Source organism: Medicago sativa, chromosome 1 (assembly GCF_051527215.1).
Source record: "Medicago sativa cultivar Bolivia chromosome 1, Bolivia_mono, whole genome shotgun sequence".
NCBI classification, from domain to species: domain Eukaryota; kingdom Viridiplantae; phylum Streptophyta; class Magnoliopsida; order Fabales; family Fabaceae; genus Medicago; species Medicago sativa.
The window spans coordinates 68,994,965-69,020,301 of NC_140749.1; the positions used below are offsets into that span (position 1 = coordinate 68,994,965).

General features: G+C 35.4%; 1 protein-coding gene and 2 pseudogenes across 1 annotated transcript; all 3 read right to left on the reverse strand.

Annotated features, from left to right (window-relative positions):
- Window positions 1–1,696: 1,696 nt before the first annotated feature.
- Window positions 1,697–3,229, reverse strand: LOC146956777 (putative aspartic proteinase GIP2; annotated as a pseudogene).
- Window positions 3,077–4,723, reverse strand: LOC146956778 (1-aminocyclopropane-1-carboxylate oxidase homolog 1-like). Its single transcript, XM_085731398.1, has 3 exons — window positions 4,139–4,723; window positions 3,648–3,969; window positions 3,077–3,553 (listed from the first exon to the last, which is right to left on the reverse strand). Exons 1-3 carry the CDS (start codon window positions 4,675–4,677, stop codon window positions 3,302–3,304), a joined length of 1,113 nt encoding a protein of 370 aa, XP_085587524.1. The 5' UTR covers window positions 4,678–4,723; the 3' UTR covers window positions 3,077–3,301.
- A 1,396-nt stretch (window positions 4,724–6,119) lies between these two features.
- On the reverse strand, window positions 6,120–24,267 carry LOC146956779 (1-aminocyclopropane-1-carboxylate oxidase homolog 1-like; annotated as a pseudogene).
- Window positions 24,268–25,337: the final 1,070 nt, after the last annotated feature.

Genomic DNA, 25,337 nt, shown 5'->3' on the forward strand with positions numbered 1-25,337 from the left:
AAGAAGAAGAAAATAAACATAGTTCTGCTGTTACTTAAACTGCAAGCTATTTCTCTTTACATCCATGCATGCTGTTACTTGATATCCAAGTTTCCTTCTTACTTAGCTTTAACCATTTGGATTAGCATGTAATTAGGATAAGTGTATATATATCCCTCTTTTCCTATAAATACTGGATGTACATTTCATTTCAATCTATGACAAATGAAGCTTTTATCATTTTTTCTCCCTTTCATAATACAAGGCGCACACTTTAAAACAATGTAGATGATTAAATTAGATGATTTCACGTGGAGTAAACCATCAAATTAGTCTTTGATTTTGTAAAACACTTTCAAATAGGTATTCGACTCTATTAAAATACCAAGTTGGTTCTCAAATTTAATCAATTGCCATCAATTTGGTCCTTTGTATTCAACAACTTACTGTAAATTAGATCTCCATCTTTAACCACTTACTATCAATTTAGTCTCTATTCCTCAAAAAAAAAAAATCAATTTAGTCTCTAATATGTTTTCATAGACCTTCTTAAAATATTCATATATAATTTCAAGAACTTATTTGAGATCATCTTACAAAATTGCAGATTAATCCGATGGTTTACTTTCGTGTATTTCATATTACAGGTTCACCTGGAGAGGAATAAACACAATATCTAGAGAATAAAAAAGGACGTGTGGGCTTGTGTTATTGTGTACATGTTGTCTATTGCATGGTATAGTGCGTTAATTAAAAAAAGATTCTTACATCGTATGCAATAATAAATATTCCCAAAGAGAGATTTATAGAAACATTATCCAAACATCCCAATATAATTAATTCTTTTAAATACAACTTGACCAATAGTGTGAATTTGGCAACTGGACTATAGAAACAATTGAACCAAACCATTATTACTTTGTGCAATTATAAACATCACATTACACAATAAGTGTTTGGTAGCTTAGCTATAATATATTATAAGCCAATCCAAATAATTGTTCAACCATTCCATGCAACCAACCATCACATTACACAGTAATTAGAAATATGATCACTAATGAGCAGAGGAAGTTTATGATTTACGCATCTGGCATCCTTCCTTATTGTTATATGGAAGTTAATCAATTTTCCACATCTTCTGTCCATCATCTGCAACTACTTATAATAAAAATGAAAGTAAACACTTTATTTAGAATTACAAATTTATTTGGTTAATTGTTAAGGGCATTGGTAAGTACCTGACAAAGGTTGAAAACATGTCTTGAAGATACATTATTTATATCCCTATATACACCATCCGGTCACTATTATAAGTAAAAATTTATATTTTAAATTCGTTCAATTTATGATGTATATGGTCTTTATTATAGACCACATACATTATTTAATAAATGAATCCAATATGTTGATTTTTGCTTATAATTTTTTTAGGGTGATTTTTGCTTATAATTGTGAGGTGTATTATTATTTTTTTTTTGGTACAATGTGAGGTGTATTATTTTTAGGTCCATCTTCATACATTTCCTTAATACGGATAATTTGAGTTTGAAATTGTTGTTGTCATATAGGTGATATGCAGAGGACATATTGTTGCTCATGAAACAATGGAAACATAAAAAAAAAAAAAAATTTAAAACGATGATTTGGAGACTTGAAGTTTATTGGAATGTAATTTTTTTTAACCTTAATTGCTTAAATTTTAAGCACATTTACTTCTAATTTTACAAAATTGAAATCATTTTATCTACAACCATCTGAAACCTTGATCACAGCATAAGGATTAATAAATAAATGTGTCCTAATCCTTCTAATATTAGTAGGTAGGACAACTTACAATCAAAGGGAAAATCGGACATAGAAGGGAAATAAGACAATCATTAAAAGAATAACCTATCGAAAAAAAAAAGTTGAGCAATAATTTTTTCTATCATATTCTGGATATCTTGAATTGTGAAGAGCTATTTTGATCCCTCATAATTTTTTAACGGTTAACAAAAATGAAATTTAATTTAGTCCTTAACATTTTTATAATGGGGACAAAATAGTTTATTATTCATTATAATAGAAGGATTGATTTGTCCCCGGTATAAAAATGTTAGGGACTAATTATGGTATTATTTTTATCGGGGACTGAATTGGTCCATCATAAAATTATGAGGACCAAAATGGGTCTTCACGATTCAAGATATCCAGATTATGCTAGCAAATCAAATCATGATTCAAAAGATCACAAAGGCAAACTAAATGTTACTCCCTCGATCCCAAATTATATGATGTTCTCATCGTTTCACACAAATTAAAAAGGGAAATGAATTTTGTCAAAAAAAAAAAAGAAGAAGTGCAAATAATGTCGTATGAAAAAGAAAAATTATAAGTCATTTTATAAAATTATCCTTCATTAATGGAATATGTAAGATAAACTAAAAAATAAAAAATGCTAACCAACTGCCCTCGGGAACTAGTTAAGAAACCAATATACTAATAAGAATACCTTAAAAGTAGGCAAATCAAATTGCAACAAATTATTATTCTCCAATTAAAGTCATTATTTTAGAACCACCAACCACAAAACCAACTTGAGATGCTTTTGCAGCATCTGATCCAGCATCCAAAAATATCAAACAAATCACATCATTGATTTATCGCCTATAATATTCCACTTAACAGACAGTCTCATTCTGTAACACTAGAACAATATTAGGCACACCAGTTCCCATTATTAAAAAACCTAGCTATGTCTTTTGTTGCAAAACATGTTCCAAATGGTGCTACAGGTTTAACATCAGAAACTCCTAATGCTTTCACAAAAGCACCACTAACAGCTTTATTGATTGATGTCTCCATTATAGTGTAAGGATTAAAAGGGCTAATTTTGGTTCCACCAAATCCATTTTTGTCTATAGAAAAAAGGGTTGTGCTCAAGTTTACATTTTTATTAGAAACTCTTAATAGATTTCACACCAATGAAATACTCAACTGTTTTTTCACCTAAGAAATAACTTGTAGTGCTAACAGGGTTTGTTAAAGGAGGTGTAAAAATAAGGACTTTAGATTAATCAAAGTTCAAATTATAAGGTCAGTCACCAAAGAGAAGTGCACCAAAGAAAATGAAAGTTATTAAATGTAACCACAGGTACACTTTTAATATGAAGTGTTGGTGCTACATTGCTTAATAATGTGTCTGTGTGTGTATACACAATTTATTCACTACACACTGAAAATCATAGTTGAAGTTGAAGTTAACCATAATAAAATGCAAGACTAAATCCAAGTCCAACAACACCACAACAATTGATACTGCTCCATACTAATTCTTAATTCACAACCTGAAAGGGTGCAAGGAAGAGTTCCCATCAAGGCCTTTTGTAAAATAATGTCCCAAGACTTCTTTCACAGTAGTATCCCTATAGATTGGTGGATTTTCTTCTGATAACAATTCCTTTATTGGACCAAGGACCTTGGATGTAACCTCTACTGAGTTTGCAAAGAAGCTTGCTATGGAAACTCTAGGGCCTATATGCTTCGATAAAACCCGGTGATAAACACTTGTGAACATGTCATTTGTTACAAGCTGCAAAGAAAATTGATAAATGTAATCTTTATTAAATTAAATGTCACAAGACAGTACAGAAAAAACCAACGTGTTTACACTTAACATCACTTACCTGCAGAAGATCACCAATGTTTACAACAAGAGATCCATGCAGAGGAGGAACATCAACCCATTGATTCTGATGAAGAACTTGAAGACCACCAATCTGGTCTTGTAGAAGAATTGTCATGAAATCAATATCGGTGTGCTTAGAAGTTCCCATAGTTAATTCGGGTTCAGGGCATGCAGGATAGTAGTGACACAAGAGAAATTGTCCATAATCTAAGGCCAAATCTCTAAGGTAAGAAGGATCAAGGCCTAAAGCTTCTGAGAATAGCTCAAAGATTGTCAGGCCTAAAGCTCTTACTTTCTTTGAATATTCAATCACAATGTCTCTGCCAATACATAATCATCTCATCAAAGACAAGGAAAAAAACATACAGAAGTGAAATTTAAGAAAAACTTATAAGTGTAGTTTAAGCAAAAAACTTGTAATTAAACTTAGTGATTGATCTTTAAGTGACATAACTTTGCCCGATCCAAAAGATATAAAACTAACATTACCTGCATACTTGCGGTATTTCTTCTGGATTGGGAGGATCGGGGCTTACAAAAAATGAAAGTGAGTCCCTCCAGTTGGCAGCAGGGTCCGTAAAAAGGCTACCATTAGAGAAATATCGAACTTTCTTACTTTTATCCCTTGTATAGAATGGTTTCCTTGCATCAGCATCTTGTTCATGAAACCTACGGATTCCACTAATCATCTCATCCAAAACACTAACCGGAATACCATGATTAATCACTTGAAAAAATCCCCACTCCTTACATGCACTTCGAATCTTCTCAAGTACCTCAACATGTGAACATGGATTAGTGTTTATATCTTGAAGGTCTATGATAGGGACACTGAACTTGGAAGATGCTTCACTTTCATGATCGGAGATCAAGTTCAAATTGGGAGAATGAAACATGCGTGGGATCTTTGTCGTACATATTCCAGATTCTAAGAGGCCTTTCACGCCGGCTTTTGATTCTTCAAAGGCTTTCACTTCCACTGTTCTATCATATGTGGAATTGGAACCGTTACTTGCCTCTAACTCCATGATGAGAAAGTAGAAGAAAATGTAAATGTGTTTGTGCAGTGAACCTAAAGTCAATGATGATAATGCTCAAATATAAAAGGAAAAAAGATTGCGCTAGTGGAAGAATAAGTACATTTTGTATTTTATATTCCATGAGCAAGTGGAATAAAATAATTTGAGCCTTTTTCATTTTTTGTCTACATGATCACGTGTTGAAGTTAATGATAACATGTAAAACACATTTTCACATAATAATACCAAGCTAAGTGGTACGTACATATACATGTCATTATCATATGTTTAATTATTGACCAGTTTATATTAAAAAATATCTAGTCCAAGATGTGAATCTCTTAAATAGATTATAATAATATGGTGATATTATTTTATGCTACGCAAATGATATATCTTGATTTAAAAAAAAAAAAAGGATATATCTTGATTTAAAAAAAAAAAAAAAACCTTGGTATCAACGAAAGTAATAACCAAACATAGCTAGATATCACCATTCCTTTTCCTTTTTCTTTTAAACATAGCATACCAATTCCATTGACTAGTGTAGTATTGAACAACATACTTAAATTTATGGTAGCATTTAACAATAGTTTTCTTTTTCATTCTTTTGAATGGAAAATTAATTCAATCATGTGTGTTTTTCATTTTAAATCGATAGTGATCGAAATGAATTAGATTAATTGTTGAAAATTGACTCAAGAATTGGATGTTGAAGCACTGGAAAAAACGTGGCACGTTTGCGGGGCAACGTGGCACGCTCAGACGGATTAGGTATAATACAGTACCGTTACCTGCTCCAACACGGCACGTTGGGAGGAAACGTGGCACGTTGTTGCGTATTCCTGAACACTATTTAAGACTTCATTCTTCATGTTTTTGATAGAGCTTCAAGAGAGAAACTTGGGAAATCAAAGGAGGTAACTTTAGAGTTGAGGGTCTTTGATTAGGGTTCTCTTGGGTTGGGAAACATTGTAAACATCTTGGGTGAGTGAAAATCATTGAGTGTCTTGTTCTTTGGTGAGATTGTGAAAATGGGTAGAAATTAGGTTTTGTTCTTTAAGAGCTTGTTGAAGCTAATTTCTTGTAACCCATTTGTATCTCCTTGTAAGAACTCATTGATAGTGGATTGGAGAGATAAATCTCTCCCCCGGAGTAGGTCAAGTTGGACCGAACTGGGTCAACAATCTTTGGTGTGTTTGTTTCTCTTCTCTCTTTATCTTTTGCTTATAGTTTTGTGCTTTTCACTTTGATTCCTAAATTAGATCTAGGTGTTGTTGTTGTTGTTGTTGCTTGTGTTTACTTTGATTTTGGTTACCACTTTCCTTTGCTCCACACATCTTTGTTTTCATTGGTGTGAGTTTTGAGTCCGAATTCACAACATTAATAATAGTAAATAAATACCACTGTTTGTATTGTTTATGTGCTTATGCAATTACAAAAGAAAAAAAATTGTTTATAAGGAATTTAAGATTTTAAAATAGTGAATAAGAAGAAATAATTGAAGGCCATCAATAAAAGTACAAAGGGAATGGAATAGGAAAAGAAGGACATGGGTTGACCAAGCCAGACAATACATAATATTGCTCCAATCAAATTCTTAATATTTAACTCACACCCTGAAAGGCTGCAAGGAAGAGCTCCCATCAGGACATTTTTCATAATAATGTGCCAAGAAATCATTCACAGTAGTGTCCTTATAGATTGCTGGATTTTCTTCTGATAACAATTCATTTATTGGACCAATAACCTTGGATGTACCCTTTGATAATGAGTTTACAAAGAAGCTTGCAATGGAAATTCTAGGTCCTATATTCTTGGATAGAACCCGATGATAAACACTTGTGAACATGTCATTTGTTACAAGCTGCAAAGAAGATTGATAAATGTAATCAAATATTAATGTAATGTCACAAGAAAGTACATAAATATTGATTATTATATAACTTAAGTCATCATATTTAACATTACCTGCAGAAGATCACCAATATTTACTATAAGAGATCCATGCACCGGAGGAACATCAATCCATTGATTTTGATGAAGAACTTGAAGACCACCAATATGGTCTTGTAGAAGAATTGTCATGAAGTCACCATCAGTGTGATTCGAAGCGCCCATAGTTAATTCAGGTTCAGGACATGGAGGATAGTAGTGACACGCAATAAAGTGATTTCCAAAATAATGGAATCACTTTAGAACCAAAAGTTGTAACTCTTCATGGGAATCATTCATATACATTGGAACCTTTGGCAAAGAGATGCTTAATGAACATTTGCATTGATTCAAATGTATATGGTTATAACATTTGGCAAAAGGTGCTTAATGAACCATAACATTGATTCAAGTGTATATGGTTATAACCTTTGGTAAAAGGGTGCTTAATGAACCATAACATTGATTCAAGTGTATATGATCATAATCTTTGGCAAATGGGTGCTTAATGAATCATAACATTGATTCAAGTCAAAGGGGTGTTTTCTCTCATGTGAAGAGTCATATAATGCACTATAAATGTTTGGCATTTGGGCATTAGTTGGACACACACATAAGAAAAACTACACACAATTTTGGACAGAATTTTGTTGCATTAACAACATAATTCTCCCTCATTCTCTTACTCTAAATCATCCATCAATTCTCTAATGCATGAGTGAATTGCTGGAACCATAAATCTGTAAAATACTGTTAGGAGATACGCTTGGTGTGGTTGTGCAATACACGTCAAGGAACTCATAGTATCCTGAAGGGGATTCGCCGGTCATTCCTTATTGCATCCAATATACAGTTATTGGTGGGGGCGAATCGAACCTAAAGGTTAGTATGGCAACCCCATACGCTTTGAGTTTACATGCATTGTTGGAACAAAATGTGTTTAACAATGAACCTTAAAGGGTTTTGATGATAACAAGGTATTAAAAATTGTAAATTGGACTAGCTAATATTTGTTCAAGTGTACAGGACCATAATTATAAAGTTACATCATCATTGGTTCTGAATGAGCAAATAAAGAGCTATGGAAACAACAAAAATTTGAAGCTTGGACGCTCCTGAAGGCAACTTGCTACTGAAGAGAAAAAGCGCTCCTGAAGAAATAGCGCTCCTGAAGTAAGCTGCTCCTGAAGAATAGTGCTTCTGAAGACAAGAGGTCCAGAAGCCACATCATCAGAAGCTGCGTCATCAGAAGCTGCAGAAGTCATATCATCAGAAGCTGCATCATCAGAAGCTGCCTCATCAGAAGCCATTTCACCAGAAGCTGAATATCAACTGGATTTGCAAAGAATCAAGAATTGAAGAATTATCAATGCAAAAGATGTCTATTGGATTCGAAAACACAAACAAAGGATTAGTGGAGTTTGCAACGGTCATTTCAAAGGTGTTTGAAGGCGTGTGTTTGCAATTTGGACGAAAGCGTTGACATTGTACTTTGTACGAATTGTACAACCACGTTCTCCACTACTCTGTTTTGTGTCCACGCTACAGGACAAGAAAACAGCTCCAGAATACGGTTTCGCCTGCATAGATGTTCCTTTGGATAAGGAATGGATTTCAAATTTGTTCTTCATAGGACAACAACCAAATCAGGCAATATATCATTGGTGAAAGATCAAGCTTCAACAACGACTCTTTGGTGCGCTGGCAATTTCACAACGTCTCTTTCACACCTCTATATAAAGGAGTGAAGACCTAGAGATTTGGTAATGCAAGAACGCTGAACGAAAGACTCACAAGATTTTCACAAGTACCAAACCTCTGCTGAAATTGTTCTGCATTCACTTAGAATTTCTGTGTCTCAAGTCATATCTTAGAAATTCTTAAGTCCATTGAGTCTGTATCTGATTTGTATTGTGAGCACCTCTGATTGTATATCAAGTGTTCAACCTTAAACAATTTTCTGTGTAATTTTGTTTAGTTAAGAAGTCTCTTGCAGTTGTGCTTGAGCAGGAAGTCTCTTGATTGTGTTCTTGAGCAAAGGAAGTCTCTTGCTTGTGTGCTTGAGCATTGGAAGTCTCTTGCTTGTGTGCTTGAGCATTTGTAATCAGATATTACTCATAGTGAAATCTCCTTGGAAGTGCAAGGGGGACTGGACTACTTCCGGATTGTGGAAGGAACCAGTATAATTGCTTTGTGTCGTTCTTCTTCTCTCTCTCTCTGTTTTATTCCGCTGCATTTAGATTCTGATTATCACTTCAGAAGCTGTCTCACTTAGCTTCTGATCAGTGTGTTCAGTTTTTAGGAGAAACGAAGAATTTTTCTAAAACACAATTCAACCCCCCTTCTTGTGTTTTTCTCACCTTCAATTGGTATCAGAGCCTTGGTCTGTTGTGTAACACTTAACCGTGCAACAGTCAAAGATCTGAGAAAAACATGACTACTCCTCCTCCTAATGGTTCTGGTTCTAGTGATACTAGCTATAAAAATGTTTCACATGATTATAGTGATAGTAAGAAAACCAGTATTGGAAAAGTTCCAAAGTTCAATGGAGATGCTGAAGAGTTCTCTTGGTGGAAGACCAACTTTTACAGTTACATCATGAGCCTAGATGAAGAATTATGGGATATTCTGGAAGATGGTGTTGGTGATTTAGTCCTTGATGAAGAAGGAGCTGCTGTGGATAGAAAGAAACATACTCCAGAACTGAGGAAACTTTACAAGAAGCATCATATTATCAGAGGAGCTCTTGTCACTGCCATACCCAAAGCAGAATACATGAAGATGAGTGACAAATCCACTGCTAAAGCTATGTTTGCTTCTCTCTGTTCAAATTATGAAGGGAGCAAGAAGGTCAAAGAAGCAAAGGCTCTCCTGCTTGTACATCAGTATGAGTTATTCAAAATGAAGGATGATGAAACTATTGAGGAGATGTACTCAAGGTTTCAAACCTTAGTTTCTGGTCTACAGATTCTAAAGAAGAGCTATGTTGCTTCTGATCATGTAAGCAAGATTCTCAGAAGCTTACCTGCCAGATGGAGACCGAAGGTGACTGCCATTGAGGAAGCTAAAGATTTAAACACTTTAAGTGTCGAAGATCTTGTTAGTTCTCTCAAAGTTCATGAGTTAAGTCTTAATGAACATGAGTCTACTAAGAAGAGTAAATCAATAGCTCTTCCATCCAAAGGCAAGTCATCAAAAGCTCTCAAAGTGGTTGAATCTGAAGAGGAAGAACAGTCAAGTTCAGATTCTGAACCAGATGCTGCAGAAATGGCCATGCTCTCAAACAGACTTCAATATCTGGCCAAGAAGAACAGAAAGTTTCTCTCCAGAAGGGGTAACTCCAGAAGCTCAAGGAAAGAAGATCAGAAGGGATGCTTCAACTGTAAGAAGCCAGGTCACTTCATTGCTGAATGCCCTGATCTTCAAAGAGAAAAGTCAAAGGACAAGTCAAAGAGTGAATCTGGATCTGATAAAGAGGAAGCTGATGAAGATGCAAAGGTAGCTGTTGGGTTGGTAGCAACAGCAACTTCAGAAGCTGGGTCAGATTCAGACTCAGAAGATGAAAACGAGGTATATTCCAAAATTCCCAGAGATGAACTTGTTGAGTCACTTAAAGAACTTCTTACACATTTTGAAGTAAGAACCAATGAGTTGAAGGATTTAAAAGAAAAATATGCTGATTTGGTACAACAGCAAAAATCAACTCTATTGGATCTGAAAGCTTCTGAACAAGGACTTAGGGGCTTTGACTTCATGTGTAAAACATATGAAGATCAGCTCAGGTTCTTATGTCAGAAGCTACAAGAAAAGTGTAATGAAAAACCTTTAAGTAACCATGAAATTGCTCTTGAAGATTTTATTATATCTGGCATTGACAGAAGCAGAGTAGCTTCTATGATTTATAGCATTTACAAGAACAATGGCAGAGGAATTGGTTTTCCAGAAGTGAAACTTGAGAAAACCAATCTAAAATCTTGTTGTGAATGCATCAAGGAAGGTCTGAAAACATTCTTTGTACCAGAAGGGGCTGAGTTGGAAACTGTTGTTCAATCAGAACCTGAAGCTTCTAGTTCTAAGGCTAAGATTACTTCAAAGCCAAAGAACTCTAAGTCAAAGGCTATGATCAAATCTGATTCCAAAACTTCAAAGGTTAGGATCCTGAAAAGATCAGAACCTATTCCTCAGAGTCTGGTGAAACCAAAATCTGGGGTTCTGAAGTCTAAGTTTCAGAAGAAGACAGTTACTGCTTCTGAAGTACCAAAACCTAAGGTGATGGTTAATCAGAAGCAACCCAACTCACAGCACAAGGTACAAGAAGTGAAGAGTAAAGCCTTAAGTACTAACCTTCCAGGACCCATAGAACAATGGGTACCTAAATCTAAAAATGTCAATGATGCAGGTATGTCTAAGAGCAGTGCCAAAGCAAAGATCATGGTACCTAGACAGTGGTTGCTCAAGACACATGACAGGAGACAAGTCCATGTTCCTCAGCCTAACAATGAAAGAGGGAGGAAATGTGAAATTTGGAGGCAACCAGTCAGGCAAGATCATAGGTACAGGAACTATTGGTAACTCCTCTACCTCAATTAATAATGTATGGTTGGTAGATGGTCTTGAACATAACCTTTTGAGCATTAGTCAATTTTGTGATAATGGTTATGATGTGCTTTTTGAAAAACCCAACTGTACAGTAATCAACAAGGAAGACAAATCCATTGTGTTCAAAGGAAAGAGAGTTGACAATGTCTATAAAATCAATTTTTCTGAACTGGCTGATCAGAAGGTGATGTGCCTACTATCAGTGAATGATAAGAAATGGATGTGGCACAGAAGGTTGGGACATGCTAACTGGAGGTTAATCTCTAAGCTTAGTAAGTTACAACTTGTGAAAGGGCTACCAGACATTGACTATCATTCAGATGCACTCTGTGGTGCATGTCAGAGAGGGAAAATTGTGAAATCATCTTTTAAAACCAAAGACATTGTTTCAACCTCAAGACCTTTAGAATTACTCCATATTGATTTATTTGGACCAGTGAGTACTGCATCCCTATATGGAAGTAGATATGGATTAGTCATTGTTGATGATTACAGCAGATGGACTTGGGTGAAATTCATAAAGAGTAAAGATGTTGCGTGTGATGTATTCAGTAGCTTCTGCACTCAAATTCAATCTGAAAAAGAATCAAAAATTTTGAAAGTCAGAAGTGATCATGGTGGAGAATTTGAAAATGAGCCATTTGAAGCTTTTTGTGAAAAACATGGAATTTTCCATGAGTTCTCTTCTCCTAGAACACCACAACAAAATGGGGTTGTAGAGAGAAAGAATAGAACCTTACAAGAAATGGCCAGAACCATGATTCATGAAAACAATTTACCAAAACATTTTTGGGCAGAAGCAGTGAATACAGCATGCTATGTTCAAAACAGGATCTATATTAGACCTATTTTGGAGAAAACAGCATATGAACTCTTTAAAGGAAGAAAACCCAATATCTCTTACTTTCATCAATTTGGATGTACATGTTACATTCTGAACAACAAGCTCTACCTAAAGAAATTTGATGCCAAGGCCCAAAGAGGAATCTTTTTAGGTTACTCTGAAAGGTCAAAGGCATACAGAGTGTATAATTCAGAAACACTTTGTGTTGAAGAATCTATGCACGTTAAATTTGATGACAAGGAGCTTGAAGATAAAACTTCAAAGCAAGGTGAAAGTTCTGCAGAGATACAGGTTCCTGAAGCTACTCCAGAACCTGATCAGATAGCTGAATCTGAAGATAGTTCAGAAGCTGAACCCACATCAGAAGCACAAGATGAAGCTGCTTCTGATGAAGCACAAGATGGCTCACATCAAGCAGATCCTCCCAGAAACACATTCAAACACAAGTCTTCACATCCTGAAGAGCTAATCATTGGAAACAAAGATAGTCCAAGAAGAACAAGATCACATTTCAGACAAGAAGAGTCAATGATTGGACTAATCTCAATGATTGAACCTACAACAGTTGATGAAGCACTTTCAGATGATGGATGGATCCTAGCTATGCAAGAAGAGTTGAATCAATTTCAAAGAAGTGATGTGTGGGATCTGGTACCCAAACCTCAGCACAAGAACATTATTGGAACAAAATGGGTATTCAGAAACAAGCTGAATGAGCAAGGTGAAGTAACAAGAAACAAAGCCAGACTTGTTGCACAAGGGTATAGTCAACAAGAAGGCATTGATTACACTGAAACGTTTGCTCCAGTTGCAAGATTGGAAGCAATCAGGTTACTTCTTTCCTATGCAGTTAATCATGGCATAATATTATATCAAATGGATGTCAAGAGTGCATTTCTAAATGGTGTCATAGAAGAAGAAGTGTATGTCAAGCAACCTCCTGGATTTGAGGATATTAAATATCCTGACCATGTTTTTAAACTGAAGAAATCACTATATGGCTTGAAACAAGCTCCCAGAGCTTGGTATGATAGACTAAGTAATTTCTTAATCAAAAATGATTTTAAAAGAGGACAGGTTGATACTACACTCTTCAGAAGGACCCTTGAGAAAGATATTCTTGTTGTGCAAATATATGTTGATGATATAATATTTGGTTCTACTAATGCATCTCTTTGCAAGAAATTTTCTGAGTTAATGCAGGATGAATTTGAAGTGAGCATGATGGGAGAGCTGAAGTTCTTCCTGGGCATTCAAATCAATCAATGCAAAGATGGAGTCTATGTTCATCAATCAAAGTACACAAAGGAGCTTCTGAAGAAGTTCAAACTTGAAGATTGTAAAGTGATGAACACTCCAATGCACCCTACGTGCACCTTAAGCAAAGAAGATGAAGGAGCTAAAGTAGATCAGAAGCTGTATAGAGGTATGATTGGTTCTTTGTTATACCTCACTGCATCTAGGCCAGATATTTTATTCAGTGTATGCTTGTGTGCAAGATTCCAATCAGATCCTAGAGAATCTCATATGACTGCTGTCAAGAGAATCTTCAGGTATTTGAAAGGAACAACCAATCTTGGACTCCTTTATAGGAAATCCTTAGATTATAAGCTAATTGGATTCTGTGATGCTGATTATGCTGGTGATAGGATTGAAAGAAAGTCAACCAGTGGCAATTGTCAATTTCTGGGTGATAATCTTATATCCTGGGCTAGCAAAAGACAAACAACTATTGCTATGTCTACAGCAGAAGCAGAATACATTTCAGCTGCAAGTTGTTGTACACAACTACTTTGGATGAAACATCAGTTGGAAGATTATCAGATAACTGCTAACAGTATTCCCATTTATTGTGATAATACTGCTGCTATTTGTTTGTCTAAAAATCCAATTTTGCATTCAAGAGCGAAGCACATTGAAATCAAACACCATTTTATCAGAGATTATGTTCAAAAAGGAATTTTAGATATACAATTCATTGATACTGAAAATCAATGGGCTGATATATTTACTAAGCCTTTAACTGTTGAAAGATTTGATTTTATAAAGAAAAATTTGAACATGCACTTTGTATCTGATTAAATGCTTGCTTGCTCCTGAATAGGATTTTAGGTTCTGAAGTTAGTTCAGAAGCGGTAGTCCATCAGAAGCTCTTTATTGAGGTTCTGAGGAAAACTCGCTTCTGATGATGACGTCAGCATCTGAAGTCCAGAAGCTGGATTTGTTGCTTCTGAATAGTTGAATTAGTGGAAACGTTGGAAGTTACCTTTTAAAAAGTAACTTCTGGCCCACTAACTTGGTAGTTACTCTGTGAACTTCTTACATGGCCTGTATGTGTTGGTGTATAACTAAAAGGGCAATGATGATTTAAAAGCTTTGAAAGTACTTTTCACGCGCCCCCAATTTTGTCATTAATGTTATGTTTGTTTGTCTCTTTTGAATTGCAATCGTTTTACTTTTAACACTTTGTCAATTCACACACTACTCACTCACAACAAACACATTTGCTCTCAAACCTCTTGCGAAGTAAGCGCATTCTCTCAACCTTAGAACCCTAAAATCTTCATCTTCTTCAAATCTTCGTAAATCATCAAATGGCATCATCAAGCTCAAAAGTTTCAGAATCTACATCAAACAAGCAAAGCGTATCAGAATCTGGGTCCATCTACAAAGAGAAGACTATGGATATTCCATGGAAATCCTTAATCGTCCAAGTAGAATCACCAGTGGACTTCACTTCACTCAAGAAGTACGAAGTGGACATGGAAGGCTACGTAGAAACTCAGAAACTGTCTGGCTACTTCAACATGCTAAATGGGCCAACATATGTGAACTTGGTCAAAGATTTCTGGTTAAGGGCTGAAATTGTCAATAGAAAGTCTGTGAAGGCAGCAGATAAACCAGCTGGGTCGAAGAAAGGAAAGAAGGAGATTGAGTTGAATCCCACTTCCTTCAGTAGCCTTGAGATAAGGTCTGAAGTGATGGGTATTCCCGTAATCATCACAGAGGAGATTGTTGCTAAAGCTTGTAGAATGGATGCAGAAGGGAGGTTTCAAGAAATTGTTAAGAAGGATGATGTCCTGCTGCAAAACTACTACAACACTCTTCTGGGTGGTAACAAAGATGCTAAGCCTTCTGAAATGGAGATTCACAATAGAATGTTGGTGAAATTCAGCAACGATTGCTTCTTTCAAAGAGCAGGTGGGTCTGATCAACCCAACAACCAACAGAAGCTAGCAATCTACTTCATGACCAATCTGGAAAAGATAAACTTTCCAAGATATGTATTGGATCATCTCTGCTGGGCTATTAATGAAAGCACAGTCAAAGGAAGGAAACAAGTGCCCTATGGAAGATTGCTCTCTGAGATCTTTTATCAAGGGAAGGTGCTGGATTTGTTGAGAAGAACAAGGGATGCTTCTGATAAATGCTTCGAAGTTTCTACTGCAGAGAAGACTATCAGTAGCAAGACTTTGCATTCAATGCACTTTTTCAAGACAGCTCCTAAAGATGAGAAATGGTTGGAGTTGACCACAGAAGAATCTGAGATTATCAGGGACTTTCCTTCCATAGTTAAGGAAAGTAATCCTGAACACTTAGCTAGATTAGTAGCTGAGTACGTCTTGGAGGAAGATGCGAGGTCTCAGGAGGAAGCTGCTCTTGCTAAAGGGAAAGGCAAGAAGGCCAAAGCAGTTGCTGTGTCAGAAGCTGCTGTTTCTGATGCACCTAAAGGGAAAAGGGCCAGAACTAGTTCTGAATCTGATGCTGCTCCTACTAAAGGAAAGAAGGCCAGAACTAGTACTGAGTCAGAAGCTGCTAAACCTGTTTCTATCAAGGAAAAAGGAAAGATGCAGAAGGTTGGTGCTGCCTCTATTCCTCAGAAAAGAAGAAAAGGTAAGGCAGATTTGGTAATCACCCAAGAGCAGCTGGAGGAAGCTCTTGAAGAAATGGAGAAAGAAGAGGCTGATCCCAAGCTGAAGAAGAAGAAGGCTCCCCTTCAACTTGTGAGTCCTATGGTTGAGATGACTCCAATAAGGAAAAGGATGGCAGATGAACGTGCTTCTGATCTTATATCAGACAGAAAGGAACAAAAAGCACAATACATTCATCAAAGAGATGAAAAGCTCAAGGCCTTGGGATTGGAAGATTGTGATAGGTTCTACAAAGATAAATTGGCTGAAGTAAGAGCCATTGCTGGTAAGCCTACTGAAGACAATGAGGAAGACGATATGATGCTCATTTTTGAAAATGCTCCAGAAGAGGGAACTTCAGAAGTAGTTCCTCAAGCTGCTGATCCACAAAAGATCACTTCTGAAGCTGGCCCTGCAGATCAGGTAATTCAGATTCCAGTCACCTCTCTCCCCATTTCACCCTCTTCACCATCAGCACCTGAACCAATAGAAGACACTTCTGTCTTAGACAATCTTGCTCTCCACTACTCAGGTGAGTTACCCATAGACAAATTTACTTCAGAAAAGGCCTCTGAAGCAACTCCAGAAGCAGCTGCTTCTGAAAATGTTGTTTCAGAAAACCCCCATCAACAAACACCTGAACCACATAAACCCACAACACCCCCACAATCACCAACAGCTACCATTGACCCCCAACTCAACACTCAAACATCATCTTCACCACAACAACCACCAACTGAAACTGAATTTCAACCTTTACCTGAACACTCCCCAGAACCAACTCCCATGGATGTTGACATCTCTCTAGTCAATGTTCAAGCCTCAACCTCTACCACTCACATTGCCTCTGACCAGCCTTCATCTTCAAACACACAAACACACTTTACCATTCCAGTTCCTAACCCTGTTCAAGATTTGGAAATCAGTGATTCTGATCTTGAAATCCTTGAACAACCACCCTCAAACATCCTGGAATCTGGATATATTAATTCTGAGCTTCTCTCAATCCTGAGTCAGTTGCATAATCTTGTGGATCAATGAAGGACAATTGATCTCACAAGTGCATATGATGACTCCTGGGCATCTCTTCAGAACCGGGCAACTGAGCTAATTGAAAGCATAAGGGCTAAGTGCATCAGAAGCAAGGAAGCTTCTGTCAGGAAGTTAATGGAGCATCTGAATCAGAGTCTCAGAGTAAGAAGTTCTACACTGCTCCTGGCAAACCAGCCTTTCTTCTCAGAAACGGACTACTTGACCAGAGAAGCCAGGTTGTGTAAGCTTCTGAAGAAACAGATGGCACAACAGCAGCAAGAAGCTAAGGAAAGGGAACAGGCTCTTCTCCAGAGGCAACAACAGCTTGAAGAACTGTTGCAGAAGAAGATTGAAGAAATGGAGGAGATGAAGAAACAACAACAAACCAACCCTTAGTTGCACACCCTTGTGTTTTCTTTGTTTGTTTTCTGTTTTAAAATTTCTTAGTCCTTGCTTCTGAAACCATCTTGTCTTATTTCTCTTGCTTCTGAATGCTTACTGATTCTGACTGTTTAGCTGCTTCTGACAATTGATATACATGTTCATATATTTTGCTCTGACTTATTTAGTTCACTTTCTTTTATACTCTCTCCTGTTTGAGTTTTTTCTCATATCTTTTTGTCTTTTATGCTTAAATTTTTTTTATCTTTTTTTTTTTGATAATGACAAAAGGGGGAGTATATGTGACAAGTATTTAAAGGCTCTGAGCCCCATTAATGGCATTTGAAATTTTTGAAAAACTTCTATCATTTTTTCTTACCTTATTGGTATAAGCTATGAACGAACGAAGGAGTATCAAAATTCAAGTAAAATTAATTGAACCATTCTTCTTATCTATAAGTTAATTCTTTCAATGATTCAATTTTGTTTTTAAGCTCTGATAATTTTATTGCGCGAAAAATGAATTTAATTAACCTGGATAGAACTTAGGGGGAGCTTACAAACCTCACCTTAAAGACTATCAGACTCAGGGGGAGTTTGAGCTTACAAACCTCAGATTCTGAGCTTACAAACCTCAGAACCCCAAAGTCAACTTGTTAATTAGATTAACAACAATTGATCAATTTTAAATACTTTTGTTTGTCATCATCAAAAAGGGGGAGATTGTTGGAACAAAATGTGTTTAACAATGAACCTTAAAGGGTTTTGATGATAACAAGGTATTAAAAATTGTAAATTGGACTAGCTAATATTTGTTCAAGTGTACAGGACCATAATTATAAAGTTACATCATCATTGGTTCTGAATGAGCAAATAAAGAGCTATGGAAACAACAAAAATTTGAAGCTTGGACGCTCCTGAAGGCAACTTGCTACTGAAGAGAAAAAGCGCTCCTGAAGTCAAGCTGCTCCTGAAGAAATAGCGCTCCTGAAGTAAGCTGCTCCTGAAGAATAGTGCTTCTGAAGACAAGAGGTCCAGAAGCCACATCATCAGAAGCTGCGTCATCAGAAGCTGCAGAAGTCATATCATCAGAAGCTGCATCATCAGAAGCTGCCTCATCAGAAGCCATTTCACCAGAAGCTGAATATCAACTGGATTTGCAAAGAATCAAGAATTGAAGAATTATCAATGCAAAAGCTGTCTATTGGATTCGAAAACACAAACAAAGGATTAGTGGAGTTTGCAACGGTCATTTCAAAGGTGTTTGAAGGCGTGTGTTTGCAATTTGGACGAAAGCGTTGACATTGTACTTTGTACGAATTGTACAACCATGTTCTCCACTACTCTGTTTTGTGTCCACGCTACAGGACAAGAAAACAGCTCCAGAATACGGTTTCGCCTGCATAGATGTTCCTTTGGATAAGGAATGGATTTCAAATTTGTTCTTCATAGGACAACAACCAAATCAGGCAATATATCATTGGTGAAAGATCAAGCTTCAACAACGACTCTTTGGTGCGCTGGCAATTTCACAACGTCTCTTTCACACCTCTATATAAAGGAGTGAAGACCTAGAGATTTGGTAATGCAAGAACGCTGAACGAAAGACTCACAAGATTTTCACAAGTACCAAACCTCTGCTGAAATTGTTCTGCATTCACTTAGAATTTCTGTGTCTCAAGTCATATCTTAGAAATTCTTAAGTCCATTGAGTCTGTATCTGATTTGTATTGTGAGCACCTCTGATTGTATATCAAGTGTTCAACCTTAAACAATTTTCTGTGTAATTTTGTTTAGTTAAGAAGTCTCTTGCAGTTGTGCTTGAGCAGAAAGTCTCTTGATTGTGTTCTTGAGCAAAGGAAGTCTCTTGCTTGTGTGCTTGAGCATTGGAAGTCTCTTGCTTGTGTGCTTGAGCATTTGTAATCAGATATTACTCATAGTGAAATCTCCTTGGAAGTGCAAGGGGGACTGGACTACTTCCGGATTGTGGAAGGAACCAGTATAATTGCTTTGTGTCGTTCTTCTTCTCTCTCTCTCTGTTTTATTCCGCTGCATTTAGATTCTGATTATCACTTCAGAAGCTGTCTCACTTAGCTTCTGATCAGTGTGTTCAGTTTTTAGGAGAAACGAAGAATTTTTCTAAAACACAATTCAACCCCCCTTCTTGTGTTTTTCTCACCTTCATGCATAACTATTAAACTTTTCAGGTTTCAAGTGCAGCAGCCTCTTCTCAACAATCAAGATATACAACAGTCTTTGGAATTTATGTGCACACTTCATCGTATTCATCTTCATCATCTTCTTGGTCAAGTTATTGCAGCAGACCCCCAAAACAAGATATATAACAATCTTTAGGTTCGATTTATGATTTACTTGTGATTAATGGCTGCAATTTTTGGGAGAGATGAAATCTTACATTTTCATCCATGATTACGGTGAACGGTAAACAAATTCGTTTTACGAATATATGTTATGGAAATTTATGGATAAATATTTCATATGTGATGTGTTTTGTTAAATTTACATGTGGTTGTAGATAATATATGCATGATAAATTTTGATATGTATGAAATTTATCGTTTGAAATCTGTTTGATGTTAATTTGAACATGAGATAATGTGCATATAAGTGATTACATTACCTATTATGAAATATTTGGTGTTCTAAATGCATGTGTATAGTATCTAAGTAAATATAAATATGTTAGATTTAACATGTGGTGACATATATATACATGATTTAGAAATTGTTCAAGTATATGAATTTTGATGAGTATAGTAATATGTTAAGAATGTTTAGACACTATTTTATTTATGAAAATAGTGTAGATAAATTGTCAAAATATCAAGTGGTTGCTTTAATGATATTATTTACTTTGTGTAAGAAATTATTATCATTAATATTGTGTTGATATTATATGTGCATGATAATATGAAAAGTAATGGTTAATTTCTTGTTTATCATGATATTAAAATAATTTGGGTATGTTTTGAATTATTGTAAGTTGATATATGTTCATGGAAGAAAGTCATAGAAAATATTAATGATTTTGGTTCATTGTTTATTCTTCTATGTCATTGTTTATTGAAATTTAGTATTGAACATATTTAAACATAAACTTGAATTTAACACAATGAATTTATGATATATGCATTAGTTATATGATAACTAAAATCAAAATGATTGTGTTATATTTAATTTTATGTGGAGTATATGACTTACATGTTTAATCCCATCTTATGAAGTTTGGTTATGACATTCTTTTATGATCAATTTTTATTTTGTTATGTATGTTTAATGCATTCAATGTATGATATATCTTGGCTAGATATAAAAGAAAAGTTGAAGTTGGAATTGAAATGCATGTTAAATATTTTTATAGCAAAGGTGTAATGACATAAAAGTTTGTGTATTATTACAATATACTCAATTGACAAAAGTGTCATGGTTTGATGATAGTTGATGAATACAATCAAGAGTATATAAGTTGATCCATAGACATAGCTATGAGAATTAAAAATCTATGTGAAGAATTGAATATTCAAAGTTTATAAAAGTTAAAAGAAAATCTTGCAATTATTTGACGAAATGATTGACAAGGAATGATGTCTTTGGAAATGATGTTGAATACATTGAAGACATTATTAGGGATGTGGTACAAACCCAAATCTAATTGATTACCAATGGTGGAAACTCAACCCACACTTGAGTAGCATCAAGTCTTGGGTTCAATGGTGAAAGTACACTATTAGAGTAATTGAAGTACTTGACAATAGATAACATCCCAAGGGGCAAAAGTACTTGGACCATAAGAAGAAAAAGGGTAGGATGAGGTTTTCCTCTTAATGGACATATAGCATATATTTGCTGGAATGCATACTTATGGGGCATTTCCGATATAGTCTACCTATGTGAGAATGAAGTTTGGCCGCTTCACGGAGTTCAAGGGTTTGACTCTTAAATTCTCATGAAAAGGGATATATGACACAAGGCCTTCTTAATGTGTCATCTTACAAGTCTCTTTATCAATGGTACCGAGATTCTATGTGTAAGTTATGCACACTTGTTCTAATGAATAGTTGGTTCAAAGCTTGCCTACCATACTATTTGGGAATGAGCGAAAACTTAACTTACTAAGTAATGGTTCAAATCGCGAGATACCATTATCTGAAGGCATGGAATTTTCGGATTTATGTGATTTAGTATTTTGAAAATGGTGGGGGATTGTTGGTGATTTCCAAAATAATGGAATCACTTTAGAACCAAAAGTTGTAACTCTTCATGGGAATCATTCATATACATTGGAACCTTTGGCAAAGAGATGCTTAATGAACATTTGCATTGATTCAAATGTATATGGTTATAACATTTGGCAAAAGGGTGCTTAATGAACCATAACATTGATTCAAGTGTATATGGTTATAACCTTTGGTAAAAGGGTGCTTAATGAACCATAACATTGATTCAAGTGTATATGATCATAATCTTTGGCAAATGGGTGCTTAATGAATCATAGCATTGATTCAAGTCAAAGGGGTGTTTTCTCTCATGTGAAGAGTCATATAATGCACTATAAATGTTTGGCATTTGGGCATTAGTTGGACACACACATAAGAAAAACTACACACAATTTTGGACAGAATTTTGTTGCATTAACAACATAATTCTCCCTCATTCTCTTACTCTAAATCATCCATCAATTCTCTAATGCATGAGTGAATTGCTGGAACCATAAATCTGTAAAATACTGTTAGGAGATACGCTTGGTGTGGTTGTGCAATACACGTCAAGGAACTCATAGTATCCTGAAGGGGATTCGCCGGTCATTCCTTATTGCATCCAATATACAGTTATTGGTGGGGGCGAATCGAACCTAAAGGTTAGTATGGCAACCCCATACGCTTTGAGTTTACATGCATAACTATTAAACTTTTCAGGTTTCAAGTGCAGCAGCCTCTTCTCAACAATCAAGATATACAACAGTCTTTGGAATTTATGTGCACACTTCATCGTATTCATCTACATCATCTTCTTGGTCAAGTTATTGCAGCAGACCCCCAACACAAGTTCCAACACTTAAGTCATCATATTTAACATTATCTGCAGAAGATCACCAATATTTACTATAAGAGATCCATGCACCGGAGGAACATCAATCCATTGATTTTGATGAAGAACTTGAAGACCACCAATATGGTCTTGTAGAAGAATTGTCATGAAGTCACCATCAGTGTGATTCGAAGCGCCCATAGTTAATTCAGGTTCAGGACATGGAGGATAGTAGTGACACGCAATAAAGTGTCCATTTGGTGAGGCCAATTTTTTAAGGTAAGAAGGATCAAGGCCTAACGCTTCTGAGAATATCTCAAAGAATGTAAAGCCTAAATCTCTTACTTTCTTCGAATATTCAATCACAATGTCTCTGCCGATACATAATAATATCATCAAAGACAGAAGGAATAAAAAATATATTCATAAGCTTTACAAGTGAAATACACAAATTATCACTTTGAACAAAGATGAAATATACCATTTGTGTTTATACCATTATCATAAATATTATGTGAATGGATTCTTTGTTTTGAAATTATATACTTTCTCAATATAAATGGTCAATATTACTATCCTTTTTAAGGTATTTAAAAAACCGTTGCTAACTAAAATTTCACTCGAATAGGATTTAGGTTGATCGAATGATCAATTTATATAGATTAGTTAAGATATAAAAGAATAAGAGTAATGTTTGAAAAAGTAACTAACACACTCTCCTTGATATTTTAAAGTGACAAATTAGTTAGAGCAAAAGGAGTAATATCTAAATAGAACTTTCTTTATGGTTCTAAATAGAACACTTAACATGAAACGAATAGTACTCTTCAATGTTAACATTGTGTGCCTATATTTTTTTTCTTTTAATAATTGGTGGCAGGATGATTGAGAACTACGGCATAATAAATACCACGTTGAAATCGATAAAACTTGCGAACAAAAATATAATAAAATGACACTTATCACCTTATAAGTTGATTTGTAAAGATAAATTAGACTAAATTTAAAATATAAGATGATACCAAGCCCAATCCAAAATCAAAATAAACACGAGAGTCGCTTTCATCCCCAAATTTTCTTAAAAATCAATAATGTCTGAAACAAGCTTTCCCACATTTTAAACAAGAAAAAAACAAAAGTTAAGCCACTTCCTTATGAGTGAATCCAGATGAAATTGTGTTTTTTCTCAGTCCAGAGCCGCACTTTCGGATGAGATCGTTTTTTTTTCTCGATAAGTCAAGATCGGTTTTGAAGAAGAATGTGGCAGATAAATGAAACTATCAATAAACATTACCTGCATACTTGTGGTATTTCTTCTGGATTGGGAGGATCAGGACTTACATAAAAAGAAATTGTGTCCCTCCAGTTAGCAAAATGGTTCTTAAAAAGGCTTCCATTGGAGAAATATCTAACTTTCTTACTTGTATCCCTTGTATAGAATGGTTTCCTTTCCTCGGCTTCTTGTTCATGAAACCTACATATTCCACTAATCATCTCATCCAAAACAGTAACTGGAATACCATGATTAACCACTTGAAAACATCCCCACTCACTGCATGCACTTCGAATCTTGTCAAGTACCCCAACATACAAACATGGGTTTGTGTGTATATTTTGAAGGTCTATGATGGGGACATTGAACTTGGAAGATGAGTCACTTTCATGAGTGGAGTTCAAGTTTAAGTTCAAGTTCAAATTGGGATAATGGAACATACGTGGGATCTTTGTCACACATATTCCAGATTCTAAGAGACCTTTCACACCAACTTTTGATTCTTCAAAGGCTTTCACTTCAGCTACCCTGTCATATGTGGAAGTGGAGATTTTATTTTCCTCTAACTCAACCATGATGATAAAGAAGCAGGAAATACAATGTTCACTCTTTCTCTCTTGAATAAGGTTCTCTTGTGCAAGACTATGTTTCTTGATTCTTTTTATGGTGTGTGTGCTTGGTCAAAATGACTTTTTATAGGAGATAGGCTTTACATGCAACACACCACTTCTCATTTGCAAGTTTTCATTTACATGTATTTTATCATTTGCATTTCATGCAACATGCCAATTGTATAATTAGATTCACTCTTTATCTCTTAAGTAAAGATATCTTGTATAAGACTATGCTTCTTGCTTATTGTTTTGTTGTGCATCCTTGTCCAAGGTACTATTTAGAGGATATAAGCATTACATGCAACATGCCACTTGTCATTTTCAAGTTGTCAATTACATGTATTTTTCCATTTTCATTCTATGCAACACACCAAGTGTTTAAAATCTCACTTCCATTTCAAGCAACATTCCAAGTGTATAATCAGTTTCACTTTTTATTTCTTGAGTAAGATTCTCCTTACAAGATATTGCTTCTACTTGTGGTGTTGTGTGTGCTTGACCAAGATGCTATTTATATGACATAAGCATTACAATAAGCATGCAACTTGTAAGTTACGAGTTATCATTCACATGAATTTTACATTTGAACTACATACAACACACCAAGTGTCCAACATTTCACTTGAATTTCATGCAACATGCCAAGTCTATAACCAATTGACTATTTATCTCTTGAGTAAGGCTTTCTTGTGTAAGACTATGCTTCTTGCTTTTAATTTACAACGCTTCCCTTGTCATTTTCAAGTTTCCATTTACATGGTTTTTTCCATTTGCATTCCATGCAACACCTCAAGTGTCTAAAATCTCACTTGCATTTCATGCAACGGGTGATAGGCCAAACCGCAAGTGCACGGTCTATCAAAGTAATAATAGTGAAAGAGAGTATCGTTCCGACAGGGAGTTATGAATTCAATTAACTTTCAATAAGGATTAGATGAGAGTTTAAGATTATAAAGTTGGGGTTTTTTAAATATAATAAAATAACAATAATAAAATAAAAGAGCCTTGGGATCATTGGTTCGTCATAATAA

Bases quoted from the DNA above. Each gene is read 5' to 3' on its own strand.
- LOC146956778 (XM_085731398.1), bottom strand. From the start codon at position 4,677: ATGGAGTTAGAGGCAAGTAACGGTTCCAATTCCACATATGATAGAACA. The intron at 3,970-4,138 runs GTAATGTTAGTT...ATGTATTGGCAG, and splicing joins GAAATACCGCAAGTATGCAG to AGACATTGTGATTGAATATT. The intron at 3,554-3,647 runs GTAAGTGATGTT...TTTTCTTTGCAG, and splicing joins ACATTGGTGATCTTCTGCAG to CTTGTAACAAATGACATGTT.